Source organism: Ciona intestinalis, chromosome 4 (genome assembly GCF_000224145.3).
Source record: "Ciona intestinalis chromosome 4, KH, whole genome shotgun sequence".
NCBI classification, from domain to species: domain Eukaryota; kingdom Metazoa; phylum Chordata; class Ascidiacea; order Phlebobranchia; family Cionidae; genus Ciona; species Ciona intestinalis.
Genome location: NC_020169.2, coordinates 1,246,398 through 1,270,258, shown reverse-complemented (window position 1 = coordinate 1,270,258; position 23,861 = coordinate 1,246,398). Strand labels below are relative to the sequence as shown.

At 38.1% G+C, this 23,861-nt stretch overlaps 2 protein-coding genes across 3 annotated transcripts; both read left to right on the top strand.

Moving 5' to 3' along the window:
* The first annotated feature begins 1,174 nt into the window (after positions 1-1,174).
* Positions 1,175-17,968, top strand: LOC100175038 (E3 ubiquitin-protein ligase SMURF2). Of its 2 annotated transcripts, none has more exons than XM_002127351.5 (13): positions 1,175-1,364; positions 10,475-10,513; positions 10,587-10,695; positions 11,410-11,597; positions 11,976-12,141; positions 12,731-13,239; positions 13,784-13,946; positions 14,811-14,961; positions 15,139-15,336; positions 15,571-15,807; positions 16,062-16,261; positions 16,551-16,697; positions 17,035-17,968. In XM_002127351.5, the coding sequence occupies exons 1-13, from the start codon at positions 1,307-1,309 to the stop codon at positions 17,132-17,134; spliced, it is 2,265 nt and encodes a 754-aa protein (XP_002127387.2). In that variant the 5' UTR covers positions 1,175-1,306; the 3' UTR covers positions 17,135-17,968. The 2 variants fall into 2 exon arrangements, with proteins under 2 accessions (XP_002127387.2, XP_018667194.1); XM_018811649.2 differs by lacking the exon at positions 1,175-1,364 and adding an exon at positions 7,850-8,089.
* Positions 17,969-19,385: 1,417 nt separating this feature from the next.
* LOC100185231 (RAB6A-GEF complex partner protein 2) lies at positions 19,386-23,794 on the top strand. Its single transcript, XM_009859968.3, has 8 exons — positions 19,386-19,584; positions 20,233-20,348; positions 20,719-20,838; positions 21,137-21,286; positions 21,944-22,075; positions 22,743-22,870; positions 23,190-23,367; positions 23,418-23,794. Exons 1-8 carry the CDS (start codon positions 19,472-19,474, stop codon positions 23,639-23,641), a joined length of 1,161 nt encoding a protein of 386 aa, XP_009858270.1. The 5' UTR covers positions 19,386-19,471; the 3' UTR covers positions 23,642-23,794.
* Positions 23,795-23,861: the final 67 nt, after the last annotated feature.

Below are 23,861 nucleotides of genomic sequence, written 5' to 3'. Positions count from 1 at the left end.
AGCGTGTACAGGTGTACTCCTTAGTTTCTATGATCTTCCATTACGAGCCTCAAGTAAAATACTTGCCACAAATACGTACAGTATTTTAAATAACTTAACAATTATTCATAAGCTAAGTTGGTTAACACATTCATACTTCATTCAGACCAAGCCAAAATCTTATATCTCACACGTCAAACATCTTTCACAGCGAAACTACGACAGTTCATCTTTTCTCAATTCATCGCAGCCACGTAAATGAGTGTTGCCGAAATAAATTTAGAGCTCGGCTTATACAAATAAAAACATGTAAATTGTCATTCAAAGGTACATAATATTACGTAAAACTCTTTAAAATAAAGCTATGTCATGTTCAGTTTCTTTAACATGCAAAACGTTACAAATTGCAGCGTTGTATATAAAACGAAAGCGTGATGGTTAATTTGCGGGCAGCACTGAGCACGAAACCGACACGGATGAGTAATTCTTGTTTTTTATATTTTGTATTTGGTAACGTGGTGCCGCGGGATGTAAGATGATGTTTTATGGTGTTCTAATCTAACCACACAACTATAGACGTTTTTATTCAAGTTTATTGCATGAATAAATAAACTGTCAACTAAATTGACTAAAAAAAATTATTTAAACAATAATCATACCTAGTTTAAATCACGATCTTTTTTTGGACATTTCCGCTAAACGCAAAATTTAAACAAAAAGGGGTGCCGATATACCTAAAGTTTAAAACACTAGACCACTTATACGTCATAACTGACCACTTCAATTCTCGCGGTCGAGTTGCAATTTCAAAATCTGAAGTCTATATATCTATGACAACCAAATATAAAAACATAGAAATGTTATAAATCTAGTTGCGCGAGTGCGTTTCTTTAGTTCTGTGACGTAATTGTAAGACGCTATCTGAAGGATTGTGGTAGCTTTCAGCTTTATATATATTCCCTTAATGGTTTTGGTTTTCTCCTTAGTTTAACATCTATGGATGCCAAGATAACAGATTTTTAACTGTATTCAATCAAGTTATTACCACAATTGTTATTTTTAAAAGAACTTTATTTGGCTATCTGTGGTCCACTTACTTCTGTATGTTAGTTTCCTAACAAAATAATAACATTAACAACTATAGATGTGCTGTAATTGTTGAAAATATATGTTCTTACTTTTGAACAGTTTATATTTAATTTATAACAAACAGAGTATTAGGCAGTTAATCAAGGTGTAACTTGTACGTTGCTGTCTTTTATCTTTGTGGTCAGTTGTATCTGACTAAGTGTAAATTGTTTTGAAAGTGGATGCAGAAGAATTAATCATGTCATCTGCATCTGGTTCAACTCGAAGAAATGGAACCATGAAGCTAAGGCTTACAGGTGAAATAAATTTTCGACTCTGTTTCATGACTATAGACAAAAGTATAACGGAAACGTATGAAAAGAAAATGTTTCGAATTAGATGGTTTTAAAAGTGCATTTACTGGCATAACCAATTATTTGAGCATGGTCAACACACACATCGCATTAGTCTGCTGCCCTGCTATATAAGTATCAATATAGATCAGTTCTAGCGGTAAATGGTACTCCGCTGGAGTTTTTGCAAGTATCTTTAAGATGGTAGTGTTCAGATACATTTCTTGGATTACCTTATCCATAGCATAATAACATTGCACACATGCAATTCATGAATTGATTTAAGCGGAGTATTATAGCATTAGCTCAGTCTGTTATTGCAATGCTTGCATTTTCTGTTGTATTGCATTATCCATGTATCAAAGTACAGAAGTTCGAATATAAGTGTAGCAGATAAGCCGACATACCGATACAAGAACAAAATGTTTTATTTGGTTGAGCTCATAAAAAAATTTAGAGCCAGAAGTGTTAAAGACAAAGATTTATAAATATCTTTATTAAATTTGAGGGAGGATATAAAATATAATAAACAAAAAGGAGTCAAAGTTGATAATAAACCTAAATATTGAATATTTATTTTAAAACATTCTTGGTCTTTGTTCATTCTCACTCCATTGTTTTGGTTGCTGACAACAGAGAAATATTTATTATTTTTAAGGACTGAATGTTTTGTATAGATTGTGTAAGGAACAAATCATTATATTGATTGTGCTCCATGCCAATCCAAGTATTGGTATAATATGCAGCTTTCTATATATTATGATTATGAACATTAAACATTTCTTTATAGATGTTTCTTAAATTGTTACCACCTCTTAAAATTTTTTCAACACAATTGTTTAATGAAAATGGGTTATGAAGGCACAAAAATAATGATGTAATTGAGTATCCCTTCTTAATACCTGGATACAGTAAAGGCACTGTTTTTGTTTTAAAAAAACACATTAAATATATTCTAATTAACAAATCAATAAGGTTTCAATGCAAAATTCAATCAACATGTTTTGAAATGCTTATTCAAAGCTTTAATTGCTTGGTAAGATATATTTCATCCAATTATACTTCAGCAATAGTTTGTGGTGCAATGTATGTGTTTGATGCCAACTGCTGATTTTGCGTTTAGGTCAGTCTTTTTAATGAGATTGTAAAATCAGAAAAAGTTTTGGGAAATCTTTAATGGCTGCCTTGTTTCACAGTTGCAGAACAAATGCCAAAAATCTTATTACTTTTGGTTTCGAAAAAAAATAATCAGGTTAAAACATTTTTAATAACCAATGAATGTGACAACTATGCATGTATTGATGTATGCCATCTTAATGAGATTCACTTCTATAAATGTAGAAAAGTCTGTATTTTCAAACACTCCAATAGTCAGCACTGATAAATTGATAAACACAGGAAGTGTTTGGTGTTTTATTAATCTTTACAATGTCAATCACAGTCTTGTTATAAATTATCTCTTCAAAACAACTTTACATCTTTGCAAAGATGCTGCATGGTAATGCATTAACACCAGCATATTTGTTTTATGTATTAATGTATTAAGTATTGAGAATAGTGATTTTGGTATGTTATGTGTTTAAGAGAAGCTTAAGCATATAGAAATCTTCATTTATGAAGGTATGTGATGTATGTACAAACATTAAACATTGCAGGCCTAATAAACCAGTTATAAAACACTTGAAAATCTGTGTTAGTTTATGAATGCAGGCGTATTCATCAATTTAAATAAGTTCTGAAATATATTTGTCTCCTGCCCATATATTTCACTTCGTGGGAATGGAATTTTGCGGAAATGTGTGAATTGTTTATAAGGGTTTGCAGTGTAAGTTACACGTTGTCACTTCATTCATCCTTATACCTGGCTAAAGTTTCCAATCCAGCCACCTTCTTTTCTTTCTATTCACGATAATAATGGCTGCCAGCTGGCGCTCTCGCCATTCAGTGTGTGTGAGAATTCTCTTTATCTTCATTTGTCCTGTCGTCTAAACGGGCGACCATTTGTAAGTGAAAGCCCTCACCGCATTGCTTTGTTTCTGTTTAACTAGCGCTTCCGTTACTCACTCGTACCGGTGCGTCAGATAAAAGAATCCATCGTCGACATTTTACTTTCCTCGAGCGTAAAAGTGACTCTGAACGCAGGATGTTAGTTAAGTAAACAAGCTGTGGTCACTGATGAAAGCACCATTATAAACACGGATTCGTGTCAGGTCTGTGTTATGGGGCTGCCTTTCCTCGCAGTGCGTCTCTAACCGCTGTGAGTACAACATTCCGACTTGCCGATCTGTGTCAATACAGCAAGTCGGCAACCTGGCCGTTTTAGTCGGTCGCCCTATGATAACGCTCCCGACCACCGCTCGATTTCCTATGCGGTGTGTTTCCTGTGTCTAGGCCCGATCGGCAGACACACTTGACTGGCGCTGGCTCGCCCCTGCTCGGTCCATTGTGTACATCGTCTCATCATGACCAACCGCACCGTGCTGCCAAAGTGATAAATATTACATTTCAGGCGGCGACGGCGGGAATTACATGTTATTACTTGGAACAATTCAACATTCTCCCTATCTATACAAGTGCACAAATTCTCCCACTCCCACTGCTGACATGGTAATTGTACACAGTCATTCACCCGTAACTTTAACACCATGAAATATGCGGTGGATGCGTCATTCGTCAGGCGTTTGCATTCTCTTCTAACAAGATGTCCTGCTTGATAAGTTAATCTTGAGATAATAAGTAGCTTAGAGAGTTTTCGTGCTGCTCAAAATAATAGTGCCACTATACCAGGCCTAGACAAAATTGGCGATTTTCAATAAAAAATACCACCGTATCGAAAGTTCGTTAAAGCTGACTGAACGAAAGCGAACATTGACATACATCGGATGTAATTACCTTCCATAGCTTGGCGGTTAATTAACAAATCACGATCGGAACATGGGTGCCTTTGATGCGACCCACCCGACTTAAGGTTAATCGATTCGTGTTCGCGACAGTCGGTGTTCGCGCGTCGCAGTTTCCGCTCGTCTCCCGCCACGATGAGTGAAGTAAAGGCGACTGCTGGCTCGCGTGGAATCTCTCCCGTCAATGTCAGTTTAGTCTGGACAAGGCAAGCTCGCGCCGCGTTTCGAAGAACCCTCTCTTGTTTACAGCTTTCCTTAATCCAGTCGCGGAAGTTCGAGAATTTAAACGAATTTATGTCTTATCTAGCGCAGTCTTACTGGGTGGCAGTGGTAGCTGAATGAGAGCTTGATAGCATATAGCGCAGTGAAGACGAGCAGGCGGTTGTAACGCTATCCAGGTCCAAAGACGGGTGTATAGCATCCTTCACTTGAAGGCCAGATGGTAAACTAGTAGACAAACCGTCGGAGAAAGAGTCCAGTGAGGCATTTTGGCTGTTGCTATGGGAATGTTAATATCGGTTCACCAGCTGCAAGCCCACCTTATCACATATTCAGCTCTGGTGTTTGGTTTCCTAAATCCGTTTCATCGGCCCTTAAGCCAGACGAGCTAATCTTATTCGCCAGTTATTCACGCAATGCAATTTAGTTGGAGTGGTACGTGCGAGTTCAAGCAGTTTTCCGCAGACCACTACGCAGTGTGGCTCACGCTAACAATTATATCTGGCCCGCTGATTGGACAAAGGAGCCGAGTGACGTGTTTAAAAGCCACTATCGGGCGTCTAAATATTATAGATTACCGCCGCCCGCTTTCAACGTCGTAGTTAATGCCAGCGCTTCCCAACAAGAGGTTGTTATCTCAAGGTGACATGCCAACTGCGGAATAAACACCCCGCCCCTACTCAACAGTAAACGTGGTTGAACAAAACAAACATTTTGAAAGTGATAGATGTCAGTTCATACTCGTTAGGCTATGCTTTCTGTGTGCAGTTATAATCATATGATTTTGAAAACAAAATTAAATCTAGTAGTCTACCTGTGATTTATTGTACAACGATGCTTGTTTGTGATAACGAAGATAACACATTAGCTTTCAATTATAGTTGGGTGGGGGAAGATAGAACAGCTTTTAATTTTATTTTCTGTTCCCATTTGGTAGTAAACAAGGAGCATTCAAAGAATTATTAAACTGTATCCCCATGACTCCCATAGACCGTTGTTAATTGTTTAAAACATCATCAGCATATTTGGGTAATATGTGATAAAGGTGCCCCGTGCTTCCCCACAGACTGTATAATATTTATTCGAATAAGGGTGTGTGTGTGTGCATATTTTCTCCCATGCGATTATTTTCGGTTGCGTTAACTCAATTAGAAAAGCGTGTGTAAAACAGGCGCAATTTTCGTGGATTAATCTGTAAATGTTTACCTTAAAGCGTCATGAAATCCGTATGTAATGGACCTGAAATCCCCAAGTTTGGTTTTATTCCTGACAGAGCGCGTTTTTTGACTGATCACTGCCCTGGAGCGGACTATATCCAGACTCGCTTGTAGTTAAACCTTGCCAAACATTTCCGTGGTCGCGGATCAGTGGAAGAGGCCAGGACGTGTAATATCCGCTTTGGTATAGTCAACTCCGTTTGGCGGCAGCGAACTGAATCTTGCCATTCTTTTATGTTTAATAAGATAAGAATGAATCTCTAATTTCCGCCCCCTTATCGTGTTATGTGTGGAGTATGCGCGATAACCGTTTAGATTTGGAATTTCTTTTTGATTCAGCTCAGACATTAAATGTGAGTCAAACAAATTTCGCAACCCGGCCGTCTCTGGCCCCCGCGTCTACCAGACTGACTGCTGGTCGTGACTAAGCGACACAAAAACGATTTATTAAGTCTTGTAACACATGTCGCGCTCGTCTAATGACTCTTGTAGTTTAGACCTTTTGCTCATCTGTGCAAACTTTTTACCTCAATAAGTCGAACGTGTCACCCCCTGAACAACAAGCAGGTTTATATGACTGGTCAACTGACAAAAAATGCAAATAAAGCATCATGGACTGCCTATCGTATAATTGCTTATAGAGCGTTTTTTTTTTAAATCTTATTCCTGATAAATGTTATAAAGCCTAACTTTACTTTTACTAATGATTACAGTGTAATGTTAATTAAGTATTAATTTCAAGAAAATCTTTACGATATTTGCCCTGCTCGCCCGCTAAACTATTCGTAGAAAAGAATTCTGTGTTAATGACAAGGCACCTGTTTGTTGAACTGTGGTTTACCCGAGATCCATTAGTTCTGAATGGTAATTTATCTCTGTTTACGTACTTTATAGTCTCAATATTGACTATTCATTTAGGCCCGTTGTATTTTTGGTAGAAAAATGTTCTTGAAGCTAATGCGCGTCTGCTTGGTTAGCAATCATAAGTGACGTAAATGAATATTGCGTGATGAAAGTCGGTTTACCGCAGCCGTTCACGACAGAATTGTGACTGTAATCATGAGTCGACTCATCGAATTTCCTCTTTAAAAGAAAGGTATTTACAGTCGTCTGGGCTAAAGTGGGTTGAGCCACACTGAATAGCGACGGGAAGTTTAATTGCGCGACGAGTGGGTCAAGTGCAGTGCGGGTTCGTGGTGATACTCGAGGCAGCACCTGGTCATAGCTCACTTGTTTCTACGCCGAGTGGTTTCGCGTAATCTGCCGGTTGGTCGCCGCTGTGAGAGGGAGAAGGCAGACAGTAGTAGTAAAATTCTGTTTTTGTAAGAGCTGTGTACTTTACAGAATCAGCAGATCAAGACGATTACGTCATGTTTCATGTCGACCTAGAATGCAGCGTGGCGTACCTACTTTTAATTTCGCCCGAGGCCAAAGTCTGCCAAATCTCGGAAGCAGCGAGCGACTCTAGCAAGTTATGGCAGTCAATCAGATGTGTGATTTGAGACGAACGGTCTGAATCCATATCCTTGTATAGCCTATTTTCCCCCGTCAGACGGGACCCGTTGGAAATACCAACGATTTAAAAGCGTCAGCCTTCCTAGACCGGATTTCTAATTTCTATATGGCAAGCTTACAGTGAGCGTATTGTTCGATTCAAGAAAAGCCGAAAAACTTTGACTTGCCAACACTTTAATGGTCGAATTGAGCGTGCGATTATGTCATATTGTTGTAACAGGACACAGCTTGGTGACTGTAATATTGCCTTTGTAGTGTAGTCTGTCAAGCTGCCTATACCTCAGTCTCCACACAGGCGTCAGTGTCGTGTAAGAATGTTACATAATTGGGAGCGGTTGGCTTCGAGAGTCAATTTTAATTGAGCTGCGTCCGCCGTCTGTCTGTAGTTGCTTTTAAAGCGACCCAAAAGCACTTTATATATAGTCGGTGATCGTAAATTGCATTACGTGGTTTGGGTGTCGAAGCACCGGAGATAGAAAATAAATTACCCCCACTGCCAAAAGAGGGGAATATAAGTTACTTACAACAACACAGAGAACGCATTATCAGAAACTTAACGAACTAGACCCTTTCGTTTATTTTTAAAACAAAAAACGGCGCTTTTGGAATCAGATTTAAATTTAAAAACAGGTTTATCATTTCCTTCTTCTGTCAAGGAAATTCAAGTAGGGTCTATTTTCAATTAGCCTGAAAATTTCAACTAAACATGGAGTTATTGTGACATTAAGCCAATAAAGTAAAGTCCATTCATCAACCTGTTAATCAAAACTCAACTTCTTTGGACTTCAATACGCGATGGGTGTCAACATGTTTAAAGTACAGAAAGTCCGAATCAAAGGTGAGAGTAGATGACATAGATTTTGTATCCGCCCCTGATCGCATCTATTCGACGAGATAAGAGAGGTACTTGCTTTTAACACAATCCCTACGGCACGCATCCGTTGCATTGTTATTGTTGAACGAAACCGTCTAAAGTGCTTTTAGTGTGCGTCCGAGGAATGCATTATACAGCCACGTATCTCCCATATAATTTAACGGAGATTTGCGATTCTAAAGACAGCAACCAATCGGATCTCCTGATCGTATTTTTAACGTTTTTAAGTTTTAACAATTTCATAATTCCCGCCTTCTCATAACGATTGCGACACAGCCTGTAATTCCAATCAATTGTCACTTGTGTCTGGTGGTTTATTTTGATGAAGTTTCTCAAGGTTTAATAGCTGTTCCATCGGCACAAACTCGCTCCCAGCAATTAACTTTCGGCTCTAAAGTGTTGTGGGAAAGCTCTCAGACAACGCGCTCCGATTCTACCACGACTTCATTAGGACAACACACGTCTTTTAAATTGGGATGTTTATTGTTTATGTTTTGTGGATTCTGTCGTTTCGTTTCCCGTTCTCATTGATTTGGCTTGAATAATGAGTTTATCTCAAACAGCCGTGTTTTCAAGACCCCTATCAAGTTACCACCATCAATTTGACACGTTCGCTGCACAAAAGTCAATGCTTTTACTTGTTGGTTTTAAAAACAAAAATCTGCGTCGTTGTGGTCGACCTTGTTTATCATAGACTATGCCTATGGTGTAAGCTTTCTTGTCGTTTGTTGTTTCTAGAAGTTTCGTCTCTTGGTTTCCTGCCAAGGCCCTCACAGGCGTCCCCGGTATTTATAAACAAAGGGCCCAAGGAAATTTTGAGGCGCGGAAATCCATCTCTGCAATACATTACTGAATTGCTTGCGATGAAGAATTGAGACTCCACCACCCCGACCCAGTAACTGACAGGCGAAAATCGATTTTGGTCGAGATAATGTGCGATCGCTCGCTTCTGCTGCAGGCTAATGCAGCTTCCATTCCATCACTCTACGCATTTTCTCACCTGGCAATTCGTTCTTGTTTACGCACCCCCCCGTTATCACCTTATAAAGCGCCCGGGCGTTTATACGAGCGACCTCAGTGCAACGGTCTCTGCAACAATGTATCATCAGAACCCACCGACCAATATAATTGTCACTTGCCTAAGACGCGACCGGTGTCGCCGAGAGGAAACCGGCCCGAATTCGCTTTCATCAATTCCAACAGGTGTGCAGCCTACATTCAATTCCTCAGTCGGCCAGGTCTCGACGGCCTGGTGTCAACCCGAGGCATACCCACCGCACCCAAATATTTGCGCCACGAATTAATCAAATCATTATTTCCGCACAGACGCTGCTGTTTGATTTTCGCTTACCGTAAATCACCCATAGTTGCTAACACCCGCAGTCNTAAAGACGTCAAACGAAGTAGCTTACTTGAATTCGAGGATGTGTGTGTGTGAGTTGTCGCGTCAGGTTAATTTCTGACGTCAACAGTCTGTGTGCGTTGTTTGGCGCATACCTCCCTCTTAAACTTCCCAGCAACCCAGGGCCAGGGTTCTGTTTGTCTCTACTTATTACTTGACCCATGAAATTCTGGTATTTCCAGTTTCTTTGACCTTCGTACTTGGATTTCTTTTAGTAAACAACTTGCAGTGGATTTGAACTAGAATTACCGAGAAACACTTCTGTTTGTGTATATTACTGTGGGGTGAACTGGATACCGTTAGCACATATTATCCCATATTTTCTAAATTTAGCAAATATAAAACTAATAAAGTCGTGACAACAATACGATTATATAATTCTGTATAAATATTCCTGGTATACTACTAAATACTGGAAAATAGAGGAGAATACAAACATGTACCATTTTACCCACCATATATAATTCTGTATATATTCTCGATTTATTGTCAAATGGAAAGATAAAAAATGAAAACATTCACCATTTTACTATGTTTAAAATTCCAAAAAAACACAAGTCGTTCTACCAGTCACGTTGAGACCCCATGTTTAAATAATCGTGGATTTTCAAGATTACGTAGTACAAGTACATAATTTCGATACATATCTCCCAAAACTCCCGCATCGCTGCCGGTTCTATTCAAAACAAACGAAATCTTATCCCAGTCACACCAAAACTTTGTATACAAAGTACTTTGCCGCAATAGTTAGACGGTGAATCACGCATTTCACGCACGTGAATTCCGAGTTTCGAAACCCGCAAAATATCTCCTAGTTTCGGTCATTCAAAGCTCATTAAGAATTCCCAGGCGAAATACCTTTTCGGTATCAAAATCGAATATATCAAAACCTTTTGTAAGGTACACAGACTGTTGTCTTACATAATAACATTCGTATTTTATTTCAGTTTTCTGCGCAAAGAACATATGCAAGCGGGATTTTTTTCGTAAGTACAATTTCAAAAAATTGAAAAATGGCTAATATATCAACCCAAACTTGACCAACAATATTATTTATAGGTCTTCCAGACCCCTTCGCTAAAATATTAGTAGACGGGTCAGGTCAATGTCACGCCACCGGAACTTGCAAAGCTACTTTGGACCCGAAATGGAATCAACACTACGATCTGTACGTATATCAGAATAACTTTTAAGCCACATAAACTTATTTATAGTTGGGTGGGGTAAGATGGGACATTTTTCGTTAAAAATTATATAATCACATCCCCGCGACTTCAAAAGTGTGTCGTTAATTTTTAAAAACACTTAGGAAATATGGGATGTAGGCGTTAACGGTCTCCCATCTTACCCCACAATACTACACTGATTTAAATATATACATCCGAAAATTAAAGTGCCACAACTAAATATAATAACTGGATTTACGGTCCATCGATTCCACCCACGACTTAGGAATACCAATATTAGTTACATTCTCATATATTTTATGCTCTGATGCCTTTGAGTGTCGGTCAAATACTACAGTTACGTCTCCACACAATTTACTTCTATTTATATTACAACGCAAATTTATTTATAAGCCCATTATCTCCGGATTTGAAATAAATTTCTGTGGTAAATACTTAAAGCTTAGTGGATAATCTGTATTGAGTAAAGTGTGTTAAGATACGGTGTCTCCTCCAATTATACATTAACGATCAAACCTATATATTACACACGGCGTTACACTTCAAAAGTTGCATAGGACAGGTAGCATTTTCAAATCCGGTGCAAACATAATAAGTTTCACTTTTTCGCTATTTCGTATGTCGTATCTTTTATTACCCGTAAAACCACATTTTATTTATACATACTACATTAGCATTGGTTTCTGTATTACCAGGTACGTTGGGAAGTCAGACAGTATCACGATATCTGTATGGAACCACAGAAAGGTGCATAAGAAACACGGGGCTGGTTTCCTCGGATGCATACGCATCATGTCGAACGCCATAAACCGACTGAAAGACACAGGATATCAGCGTCTCGACCTCTGCAAGCAAACCAAGTACGACCAGGAACCCGTGAGAGGTCGGTATGGCACGATTAGACACGCTTAATATTCATATTAATAATGAAACACGTTAGATGTCTGTGACGAGGCGGCTGCCTTGTTCGTCGTCCAGAAATATTACACTAACATGAAAAATATGCGTGTCAAGTCAAGCGCTATGAAACTTCAAGACGAATTATTTCCAGACGACGATTTTAGCGCAGGCATTTGCTTGTCGATTTATATTCATGGCATTAACAGATCAGACGTTCTTAATCACGCCTAGACTCTTCATGCCCAAGTAATTGCTAATTTACATAACCGCTTAGTCGCGGGCATGCACGAACATTCCTTGAACCGACAAAATGATCAGAGCTACTGTCTGCACGAATTTAACTTCCTTCCAACTTTACCAGGTCAGATAGTAGTCAGCATCGAAAGTCGTGATTTGGACGACCGTTCGCCCTCCAACCCAGTCATAGACGCCAGGTCCCTGATCCCTGCCCAGGAAAATGACCTTCCGGAAGGCTGGGAGGCAAGGATGACCAATGGACGACTTCAATACATCGACCATTACACAAGGTATATGCTCATAACCTCAGTATACAAATATACCATACATACGCCGTGCTGAAATACGTATATGTAGTATATCTTAATTAAGTTATGCAACCGCTGAGCGGATGTGCGGTGAGCCTTCCATCATCAGTCGAACAGCCGCCGCCTGCTGACTATGCGACCTAACAACGGTATGACATTTTAAAGCGACCCGTATATGCTTCAAGTCATGCCATTATATGGTTTGATAACCTTTGTGTTGAAACCGGAGGCCAATGTTGTAACTTAACATTTAAAACTGTCTTTGCTCGAAATATATTTCCCCTCTGCCTTGAATTAAAGAAATGCACTTGTAGACAATATATTTCTGTGTATAGTAGGTTGGGGTAAGATGGTTTTCATTGTATTGTCTCGTCTTATTTGGTAGAAACAAAGAACATTCAAATATATCATATATCACCATATCCTTACGACTCTAAAAGAGCATTTTTAAATGTTTAAAAGATCACCAGAAAATACGGGATATTATGTACCAAAGATATTCTATCTTACCCCACAGTACTATATACTTGTTTTGTATTGCATTGTAACTTGTATGTTTTCATATCCTCAGAACGACACAGTGGGAGCGACCAACCCAACCCAGCACTCGCCCTCGTCGTCCACTCAGCGCTCTCATCATATCTGAGCCTGACCAACACCAAAGACCCCGAATCTCAAGCAGCAGTGGTAGCTCCGGTCCACGCAACTCATCCAGTCCATCAGTACCAGGCGAGTCCGACTCGACGAGGTTCCGGCGACACAAAAACTACATGACCCGTAACCAGTTACACGGGCCCTCTGCTCCCCTGCCTGAGGGTTATGAGCAACGGACTACCCAACAGGGACAAGTCTATTTCCTTCATACCCAGACCGGGGTTTCGTCGTGGCACGACCCGCGCATACCCAGGAACTTGAGCCACATTAACCCTGAAGACTTAGGTCCATTGCCATCGGGCTGGGAATTACGCTCGACCGCCACAGGTCGACTATATTATGTGGACCACTCGAGCCGGACCACCCAGTTCACCGACCCTCGTATTGGCCGTTATATTGGACAGATGCACAACAGAGGAAGGGACGGTATGTACATCCTTGTCACTTCAGGTTTCCTGTATTTAACTTTTAAGACCGTGTTGTCGAGAAGAATGTAGCAGTAACATATTTCAGTTTATGGAAACGCTGTTTTAAAACGTACCTGAAAACGCTATATATAATAGGGTGGGGGGAGCGGGCACACCTTTAGCACATATTATCCAAATATCCTGATTGCGTTTTTAACAATTAACAAGCGTATGGGAGTCGTAAGGATTAAATTTGCAATTCTTCGAATGTCCTTTGTTTACTATTCTATTACATAGGACGAGAAAATAAAGTTAAATTGTGTCCCATCTTTCCCTAACCTACTGTTTAAAAAATTGGGAAAAGATAGGACATGTTTTCAGTCTCTTTTTGTGCCATGTTGTAGCAAACAAACAATATTTACAAAATAATTTAACCGTAGCCCCCTACTTTAAAAGAGTGCTGTTAAAACACGATCATGAAATATGAGTCTTCGGTACTCAACGGTAGTCCATACCACAGTATTATATATTCCCATCTAAACATAATCAACTTCTCATTATAGGACCCAATGAAGAATGCGACCAAGATCCTCAACTGCCACGTTATAAACGCGATTTAGTTCATAAACTTAAAGTTCTTCGAACGGAGTTGCAATCCCAACAACCTCAGACTGGACATTGTCGATTGGAAATCAAACGTTCGGAGGCGTTTGAGCAGTCCTACAGGTAATACTAACCTTATACTTTAACTCTGTAAGCATTTTATAAACGTTAAGTAAAAGTACGTTAGATAGTTAATTTTAAAGGTTGTTTTAGGAATGTAAAACAAAGGGGTAGAAATGTCTATGGACAGAAGCGGTAGAAAATTCTAAAGGCTGCTTTTATGTAAAAAAGGGTGGGAATTTCATGTAAGATTTAAGCAATATATTTGATCGTGCCGCGACACTCCAGACAAAATCCAAACAAATTTGCCATCGTCTCATTTCGTGACGTACTTGCAATCCTAGGTGTCGGGATTTTGACCACGGGAGTAGTAAAGTGGTGCTATTACTGCATGCTGAGAAATTCCGTTTAAGGTCTAGACAAGCCTATGTATTGTCGCTAACATAGCTGGCGGCACGGATGGGCGTTTTCAATTACAACGCAAAATATGCATCGTTAGACTAATTTAAATAAAACAAACACTGTACAATACATGATGATTTGTCTGAGCAAAACGTTTGGTACAATATCGTGCTGGGATCATTTACATTGAGTCCATATGAATTACGTATTTTGAAGGGCACACCACGACTATTGATGTTTGTACAGTATTGATTTGACCTTGTAAATTGTCTTTTAATCAAAACGAACTGGTTTACTATCTAGGGCTCAAAGGCGTCTTGACGAAGGATCATTATCGTCTATGTTTGTCAACAAATATCATTTTAGAGACTTTCTCAACTGTGGTTACATATCATCTAAAACGCATATAGTGACAGCTTGTTAAACATCAATGTGACATGCTGGATAGATAGCATTTTGTGTACTTGCTAACTTATCCACATAACGCTACATTTTGTACTAACAAGTGCCACTTTACATATACAGCCTCATTATGAAAATGAAACCTAAAGATCTAAAGAAACGACTTATGGTTAAGTTTACCGGTGAAGATGGTTTAGATTACGGTGGACTAGCAAGGGAGTGGCTGTACATTCTATCCCATGAAATGCTTAACCCCTACTACGGCTTATTTCAGGTGATTTTACAGTTTTAATATTTTGTTTTATTTGAGTACACCAAATTTCGGGGGTTATGTCACAAACTAAAGAGATTTACTTTCACCATAAACTAACAATACATGCGTTTTACCATTGCCCGCATTTACTGTATTAGTATATTAAATAACAGTATATAATATCTATATTAATTACAGTATTCCCGCGAAGATATCTACACTCTTCAAATCAACGCCGATTCCCATATCAACCCTGACCACCTTTCCTACTTCCATTTCGTGGGTCGTATATTGGGCATGGCGGTCTACCACGGCCACTACATAGACGGTGGCTTCACCATGCTATTCTATAAGCAGCTGCTAGGAAAACCTATCTCACTGGAAGATATGGAAGAGGTAACAATCTTATTAACTTACTCCACCACTGATATGTGGTAGCCAGTCGTCAATTACCGACTCCAGCGACCAAAGGGTTAAATACGTGCAAATTCTTTTCTAGAATGATTAAATAACCCGTACAGCATTGTTTGTTTATTTTAAATTCGCGGTTACCCTACAAATCTTGTTACCTGTTAAACTATTCCAAAAAGTTACATTAAATCAAGATTCTAACTCATATGTGTTGTACAGGTCGATCCAGCATTGTACAAGTCAATGAAGTGGATTCTACAAAACGATATAAACGGAGTGCTCGACCACACGTTCTGTGTTGACCAAGATTCATTCGGTGAACGCGTAACCCACGAGTTAAAACCAAACGGGGTAAACATACCCGTCACCGAGCAAAACAAACGAGAATACGTCAAGTTGTATGTGAACTGGAGGTTTCTCCGAGGCATCGAAGCTCAGTTCTTATCTCTTTCAAAGGTATGTGCGATTACGTCACTTTCCTCTTTTTTCTTTTATGTTTTGGACGTCGTTATACTGTAGGCCTAACTGAAGGGACAAAGTTATGTCTAACACAGTTTTATTGAAATATAGCCATGGACGTTGTCCCAATTTCTGTATTTTTCTAAAATGTCTCACAAATTAAATAATAGGCAATCTGCTAACTGATAAGTTATATAACAACGTTTGAATTCCACTAAGAAATAATTTACACATAGCATATTTTTCTTCAGGGATTCTACGAGCTTATTCCTCAACATCTTTTGCGTCCTTTTGATGAGCGGGAGCTGGAGCTGATCATCGGAGGACTCGGGAAGATTGACCTCATTGATTGGAAGAAACACACTAAGCTGAAGCATTGCTCACAAGACTCAAACATCGTCAAATGGTTTTGGCAAGCTGTGGAGAGTTTTGATGAAGAAAAAAGAGCAAGGTTGGTTTGGTGTTAGTTGGTTAACCATATACACGACAAAACTCCTAAGTACATTTAGTTGTATATGGAGTACATTACATTCTATTATATTTTAAATGGATGAGGTATAATATCGGGGTAGGTCGTGAACTGCAATTAGGCAAACGTTTAACCATTACCCAATCTGGATGCATGTTGATTAGAGATGTGTTTGCTGAATATAAGTCCACTTTAGACTAAGCACCATTAGATTCTGCACCGCTTGCGCTCAAAGAATACCTATTTTTAAAATGAAATTATGTTTCCACAGAGTGCTGCAGTTCGTAACTGGTTCATCGCGGGTTCCACTACAAGGTTTTAAAGCGTTACAAGGTTCAACTGGTACACAAGGTCCACGGTTGTTCACCATTCAATTTGTTGACAATAAAACCGACTGCTTACCGAAAGCCCATACTTGGTAAGTCGATAATATATTAATCAAATTTGTCTGCCTTATTATCTAGTGTGGCAGGGTAAGATGGGACATGTTTTCGTTCTCTTTTCTTTTTTCATTTAGTACCAAACAAAAAATAGTTACAGAAATATATAACTATATAGCCTAGCGAATCTGTTTAGCGGCTCTAAATACAACGTTGTGGATTGTTCAAAACACGATCATGAAATATTGGATTTAGGTGCTAATATTGTCCTATCTTACCCCGCAATGCTATATATTTATATATAAAAATATATATCTGTAGTTGAATTTTTTATGCCATTTCGTCACTTTACTCATTTTAATTTGTTTATTCCAGTTTTAACCGGATCGACCTCCCACCTTACGAATCGTATAAAAAGCTACTTGAAAAGCTCACCTGCGCTGTTGAAAACACATGTGGATTCTACACCGAGTAATAAAGGGTCTACCATGGAAAAGTCAGAGTTGCAGTGTTAAATCAATGCTTGACTAAAGACACACTTTCAATAGAACGAAAAATGTTTTATGACCGATTTAAATACGGAACCCCTGATCCAAGGTGCTAACAATATCAATGGAAACTCAGCTTAACCTCCCGCTCAGCTTAATTTAAAATTTGCGCGAAGCTTGCGCCAACTACCTCATTGTACATAGACCACGGTCGACAATCACTTTAAGAAAATTCAGTCGCGCCTGCTAATTTATGTATGTGACGTAATTCTCGCAAACTTTACATGATTCCACACTCAACAACGAATGTGCCAGCGTTCATAATTATACTTTCACTTTACCCGTTCTGTACTTTTAATTAAATGACCACTTGCAAGTTTTTTTGAGCCTGTCTTGGTCACCGCGTGAATATTCGTGACGAATCATATGAAAACTATAGTCACGTGCCTGAATTTCGGTATTTTCGTTACATCTGAACTTAACAGTTTGGTTTACAAAAACTGATCAGCATACTTGTTTTCTATGTTTGTTCCGAAAACTCGTCGATTTTCCTGCACTTCGTTTCTCTATCAAGATATGAATGTCTCTCATCTTCCGCGATTTCTTTTTTTTCCAAGTTATGGAAACACCTTCAATCGTTTCTTTTCACTTGTTGACGTTGTGTGCAGAAAAGAGCACCAAGCGAATGTCTAACGCGAGATTTCAGTGTTACCGCCCCCTATTTTCTTGTATCAAGTGTAAACAATCTTTATTCTTATTACTTATTATTACGTTGCGCGGTGCCGCAGGAGCATTTAATAAATCGACATTTGTTTCTTGAATCTGCCGTGTTCGTGTAAAGTTTAGACTGGGTGAGGTTCTTGTTGGAAGATCTTTGGATTTAGGCCGGAGTTGGTCCATTACCATCTCACGCAATGCCGCGTGTGTATGTTTGGGACCAGTGTGACTTCGTCCTGCCACAACTCGTATTCTTCTGGACTACATAAAGAGTCGTCACATGTTTTATAAGGAATTGTTTTATCTGTATATCGCTGAAAATTTTGACAACCGTTTAGTGACCATTGGGTTGGAGCAACTTTAGTTTAGTATTTTGACTCGCACCTACGACTATCAGTATTGGCATCGGTATCGAACCCTTAACCGTTTGGTTACGATGCAAACGCCTAAACTACTAAGCCGCAAGAAAATTAACTCACGTTAAACAAAACACAGCATTATTTAAACACCAGTATCAAGTATCAGACTAACACTTGAATTTTCGTAATTACTCAAAAACAGCCTGTGAGCGTAAGGATGCGACGCAGGTGGTTCCTTGATTCCACCTGCCGTACTCGGCTCTGAACCGGTGTCGCAGAAATCTGGTTCCCCTAGAAAACTGGTTCCCACAGGCTACTTATAACTTATTTTATGAGGAATCTAGAACTCTGTTTCCGACTAAAAATAACAGTTGTTAGATGCGACATACTTCGTAAGTTTATGTTTATGTTTAAGGACTTATCTTTTTAATAGAAACTTATGCTGTTTTTTAACTTAAGTTATACATTATGACGTATAGCCAGTGACCACAACCGTTAACACGTCATCAACAACGAAAAAGGGCGACAAAACTTACATTTTCACATTAAACAGAATAAACTTTATAAAAAGATAAATATATGATTCGTTCAAAACCAGGTTTAAAAATTTCCGAGAAAAATGTACCGTGTCTACGCATGCGCAGTAGCCAATGGGAACCAGATTTCCGCGACACCGGGCGTCCATCACGTGTCCCGAGTTCTCTACCCGCACCTCGCTGCACATTAATAATAATACAGTATACACTTGGTGTCGTCAGTTATAACATTATACAGCAAGGCTTCGCTTTGTCAGAGAACAAAGTCTCTCAGCATTGTCCTAACAATGCGGTTTCCTAATCTTTGTCATTGTGTGCGACTGCCATTGTCATTGTTATATCATATTAGGAGAATGGGAAGTCCGTTCGCGTTGCGCCAGCTGGCAACTTTACACGACACGCAATCTATACATTTAGTGGAAATATATAATTATATATATTAAATATCTGTGCTCGAGGCACACTTAACCCCTACAAGCCCATGCTTTTTTTATATTATTAGATATGAAATCGAATGTATGTAACCGACTTTGTACCCTCTAAAAACGTATATATTATAAGGTTTTTATGGTGGTTCAGCTGAAATCCAATTCTTTTTATTTTTTGTTATTATTATTTTACTAGTGTACTATGGTATTTAATAGTGTACAGAACGTCTCTTGATCCTTTTTAAAATGTCCATCTGTTTGATTGAAACAACATAAACTAAAACATGATCGAGGTCGTGGCAAAGCTGAGGCGAGGTTCGGTTTACTTTGCTGGGGAAACTATTCATTGCTCGTTAACGTTCACTAATGTACCGGACACGGAACCAGGAAATAACACGTAATACTTTGTTGTTTAATGGTTTAACTTGTATATATGTTGTTTGATGCCTTATATACGACTAGATTTTAGGTTCAAGTTTCCCCACTTTGGGTTAATTTGCCGATCACATAGCAATAACGTTTGTTGCATTCTACAATGTGTTATAAGTGTCATTCAATTTTCGTAAACCTAAAAATTATATTGAAAATCCTAAAACTTTGCCATTTGTGTCCTATCTCCGTTGGTATTTAAACTTCTTTAAATACCATAAAACGATTGCTCTCATAGTGCATAACCAGTCTGCAGAGTATGGCAGGTGCACAGGTGATTTTTTAACAAACTTTTGGGTATACAAGCCATAATTTGTCCCCTGCAATGAAAAAATACATATTACATTAATTAAGATTTTCTAATGTGGCTTGGAAATGTACATGCTTTGCGTGTTGATTTTTGATGATTGATAGCAGGCGAAAAAGACCGTCTTGCACCCGCGAGATCTCGTCAGGAACTGCCATACTCTACAGACTGGATGCATAAGTCTTAAGTTGCAGTTGCAGTTTCATGTTAGGTTAACTTTGTGTGGTTGTAAGTCTTAAGTTGCTGTTGCAGTTTCATGTTAGGTTAACTCTGTGTGGTTGACTTATATTATAGTTAATTATTTTGCAGAGAAAGCGAAACAATCGCATGGGCAAGTGTTCAACTTCATTGCTTCTGTAGCATAAGTGAAGCAAGAGTAGTGTTGCCACCTGCACTCATGAAGAATATGTTGGCAAAGCGGAAAGGTTGTATATTATGAACTAGATATAATGAACATTGTATTCCAAATATATGGGTATATTAGGTATTGTGGTTATTGGTTCTCAATCTGTTTAATTAACGCATAGTTTGATATGGCGTCTTGCTAATAGTTAGGGCTACCTATTCCATAAATATATTTTACTCAATATATGCCAGAGATCTTTTAGCTTTATTGTCAATTAGCAAACGTCTTATGCCAAGTGTGGTATGGCATGTAGCTTGAAAAACTTTGATATTGGGTTCAGGCTATTAAAGTTTATAGTCAGCTAAGCTCTATTCAAAGTAGTTTTAATCTTTAAACTTTTTGTGTTGTGTAATTCTGGTATGTTTGTAACAGTTAACAATGTTTACCAGATGTGGGTCCATCTACCTCATTTGTTCCATACAAAGATGAACAAGGACATTGTGTTTTACAAACTCCTGTCAAAATTTTATTCTGTGATTTGAAACTTGCTCCTGGAGAAAGTAAAGTATGTAAGTACCTAAACAACGTTCTACCAACTTACTATTAATTAAAATATTTTGAAAAATAAATGCAGCACAATTAATTGATCGCTTTTACAGTGAAATTAACAGGCTTAACAAAGAACATTCAAAGGATTATAAAATCAAATCCTCAGGACTTTCACAGAACAATGTTAATTGTTTAAAACCCAATCAGGATATTAGGACATTATGTGCGAAACGCGTCCCATCTTACCTCACAGTACTATATATATTTGGTATGATATGTATTATATTAGTATGTTAAATATAAATTTGATCGTTCCAGTTAAATTTCAAGAAGCCATTCCTAGTGACACACCGCCCACATATAGAGGCCCTTCATGTAAATACTCATATAAACTGACAGTTGGCACGCAGAGGGTTGGGGCTCCGATAAAACTGCTACGAATTCCTGTTCGTGTATTAGTTGTGTATGGTAAGCAAGTTATATATGTTAAAAATTTTTTTTTTCTACTTTTCTTTTATAGTAGGGTGGAGTAGATGGGACATGTTTTCATTCAACTTACTTTTCCTGTTTGGAAATAAACAAAGAACATTCAAGGAGTTATAAAACTGTATCCTCACGACTCTCACAGACCATTGTTAATAGTTTAAAACAATCAGGATATTTTGATATTATGTACTAAAGGTATCCCATCTTTTCTCACCCTACTATATACTTATTTGAAAAATAATGGCCATATGTTTCCCATTTTTTTATTTTGTTTTACTATTGTTCACAAAGTGTTTTTAATACATGTAGTACTTGCCGTTTTCAATTAAGTTTATCACTTGGTGCAGCAGTGCTTTTAAACTACAAAATACGCCTTTATTTGTGGCAATAACCAAAATACCAAAACTCAACATTTTGCTCAGAAAAGAATATTTAGTCTATTGGCCATATCTTATTGGACGTTACAGTATGTAGGCTACAGGAGATACACATTTCGGAGTCTAAGTAAATTTACCCATATTTCATTCGTTCGGCTATCTTACCATATTGTATAGAATGTTCTGTAAAATCTAAGACAACATTGTATAACATTATGGGAAAAATAGATAAATTTAGGGCCGGTCATTTGTATTTTTACAGGTTTAACTGAATATCAAATAAATGAAGATCAAATTCCCAGCAACCCATTTATTGAAGAAAAGAAAACAAAGGGTCAGCTCCTTGATATTGCAACCGATGTATTAAGTACCATCACTTCACGACGATCCTACAGTAAATTAGTTTTATATTTGTCATTTTTTAAACCGATAAGATTTCCTGTGCATATTCCTTTTTAATTAGATGGTTATACTTATGGCAAAGTTTAAATTGATCTAGGTTTATGTTCGATTTGACTATAAAAATTAGGCAGTTTAGAAGTAAATTCAGACTCACCCAAGCTTATCAATTTGAAGTAACAGGTCTTGTGTCAATGTTTCATGTTGTTAAAAATATATCAAGTTTCACACTCATTCATTTAGAAATGAGTTCAGTCAATGCAATGGCACAGTTAGTAAGCATGTATGCCTCTAACCCAGCATTTATGTGTTCAAGGATGATTGTGGTCCCTAACCCAGTGTTCAATAATGGGTTGTCCAAATTGTCAGCCCTACAAAAAAAACAAAAAGTAAAAATTTTTCTAAAGATACAATAACCCATACAGTTAGATTCATGGTGACTTGTAAGCTGGTACGAGATGAAACAGTACACACCTGTTATAACGACTGCCGTTTTTCAGCCACACAAGAATAAAGCAAATTACATTCATTCATTCATTCATTCAATGAAGCTCACTAAGGCTGTACCTGACAGTTTTAATGTTTGACCATAACCATGAAGAATTCAGAATTACCCACCCAGTTGTTGTTTTTCATGACTTTTGTATTTGTAACTCTTACAGAAAACTACAAGATAGCAAACAGCAATGGACTTATGGGTGTCTTCTCGTTAATGAAAACTTCTGCAAAGATTGGAGAAGATATTGTTGGGGTGTTCAACTTTGCTGATGGTACTGTACCATGTTTACAGGTAATGTGTTTCTTGATTTTTGCTTACATGTGATACAGTTTACACAGTAGTCAGGACTTGATATATAGTAGGGTGGGGGAAGACGGGACACTTTTGCCACATAATAAACAACTATTCTAATCTGTTTTAAACAATAAACATTGGTCTATGTGATTCGTGAGGATATGGTTTTATTATTCTTTGAATGTTCCTGTTTTACTACTAAATTGAACAAAGAATAGAATGAAAATGTATCCCATTTCCCCCCACCTTACTACATACAATTTTTAAAATGAGTCACATTGTAACTGGATTTTCTTTAAATGCAATTTATTCACAGTACATGGTCTGTCTACAAAGTGAAGAAATATTGGCAGAGGAATGCCAGCATTCGCCAAGTCAGGGGAATGCAATTATATCTTACGCAAAACACATTGAGTTCTGTTTATTTGCGAACCAAACTCATGTAATACTTCCAATTCCATTACATGTCACACCTAACTTTCTAACTGAACTTGGTAAGTATTTTAGCTGAATGTTTGATTAAAACCTAACAATTTCTACACAGTGTGTCTAAAATGGAGGCTTCATTTTGAATTTGTCACTGCCACGTCACCCTTAAAGGGCTTAGATCTAGAAACAGGACAGCAGCGTGACCGAATGTGGCAAGGACCTGGGAAGATAAAAACAGAAGTAACATCATGGGACATCCCTGTACAAGTCTTACCCACCATGCCAACCCAAGCGGAGAATGTGGCGGCGTCACATACTTTGCCCTTGTTACGGTTTTAGGTCAAATAAAGTTATTCTACTTTTGTGCAATCCAATGACGTAGGCAACGCCACATATTCGCATGCACTAAGAAGTGTTTCTTACGGTATCAAAAAAGGAAATTCTCTATTTTCTGATTTTTGTCACGAAATAAATCTCTTTATGGATCATTTACATTCTCTTTTCAAATAGTTTAAAGACATCTTGAACACAATATGCCAAAAGACGAAACTCCCCTAGG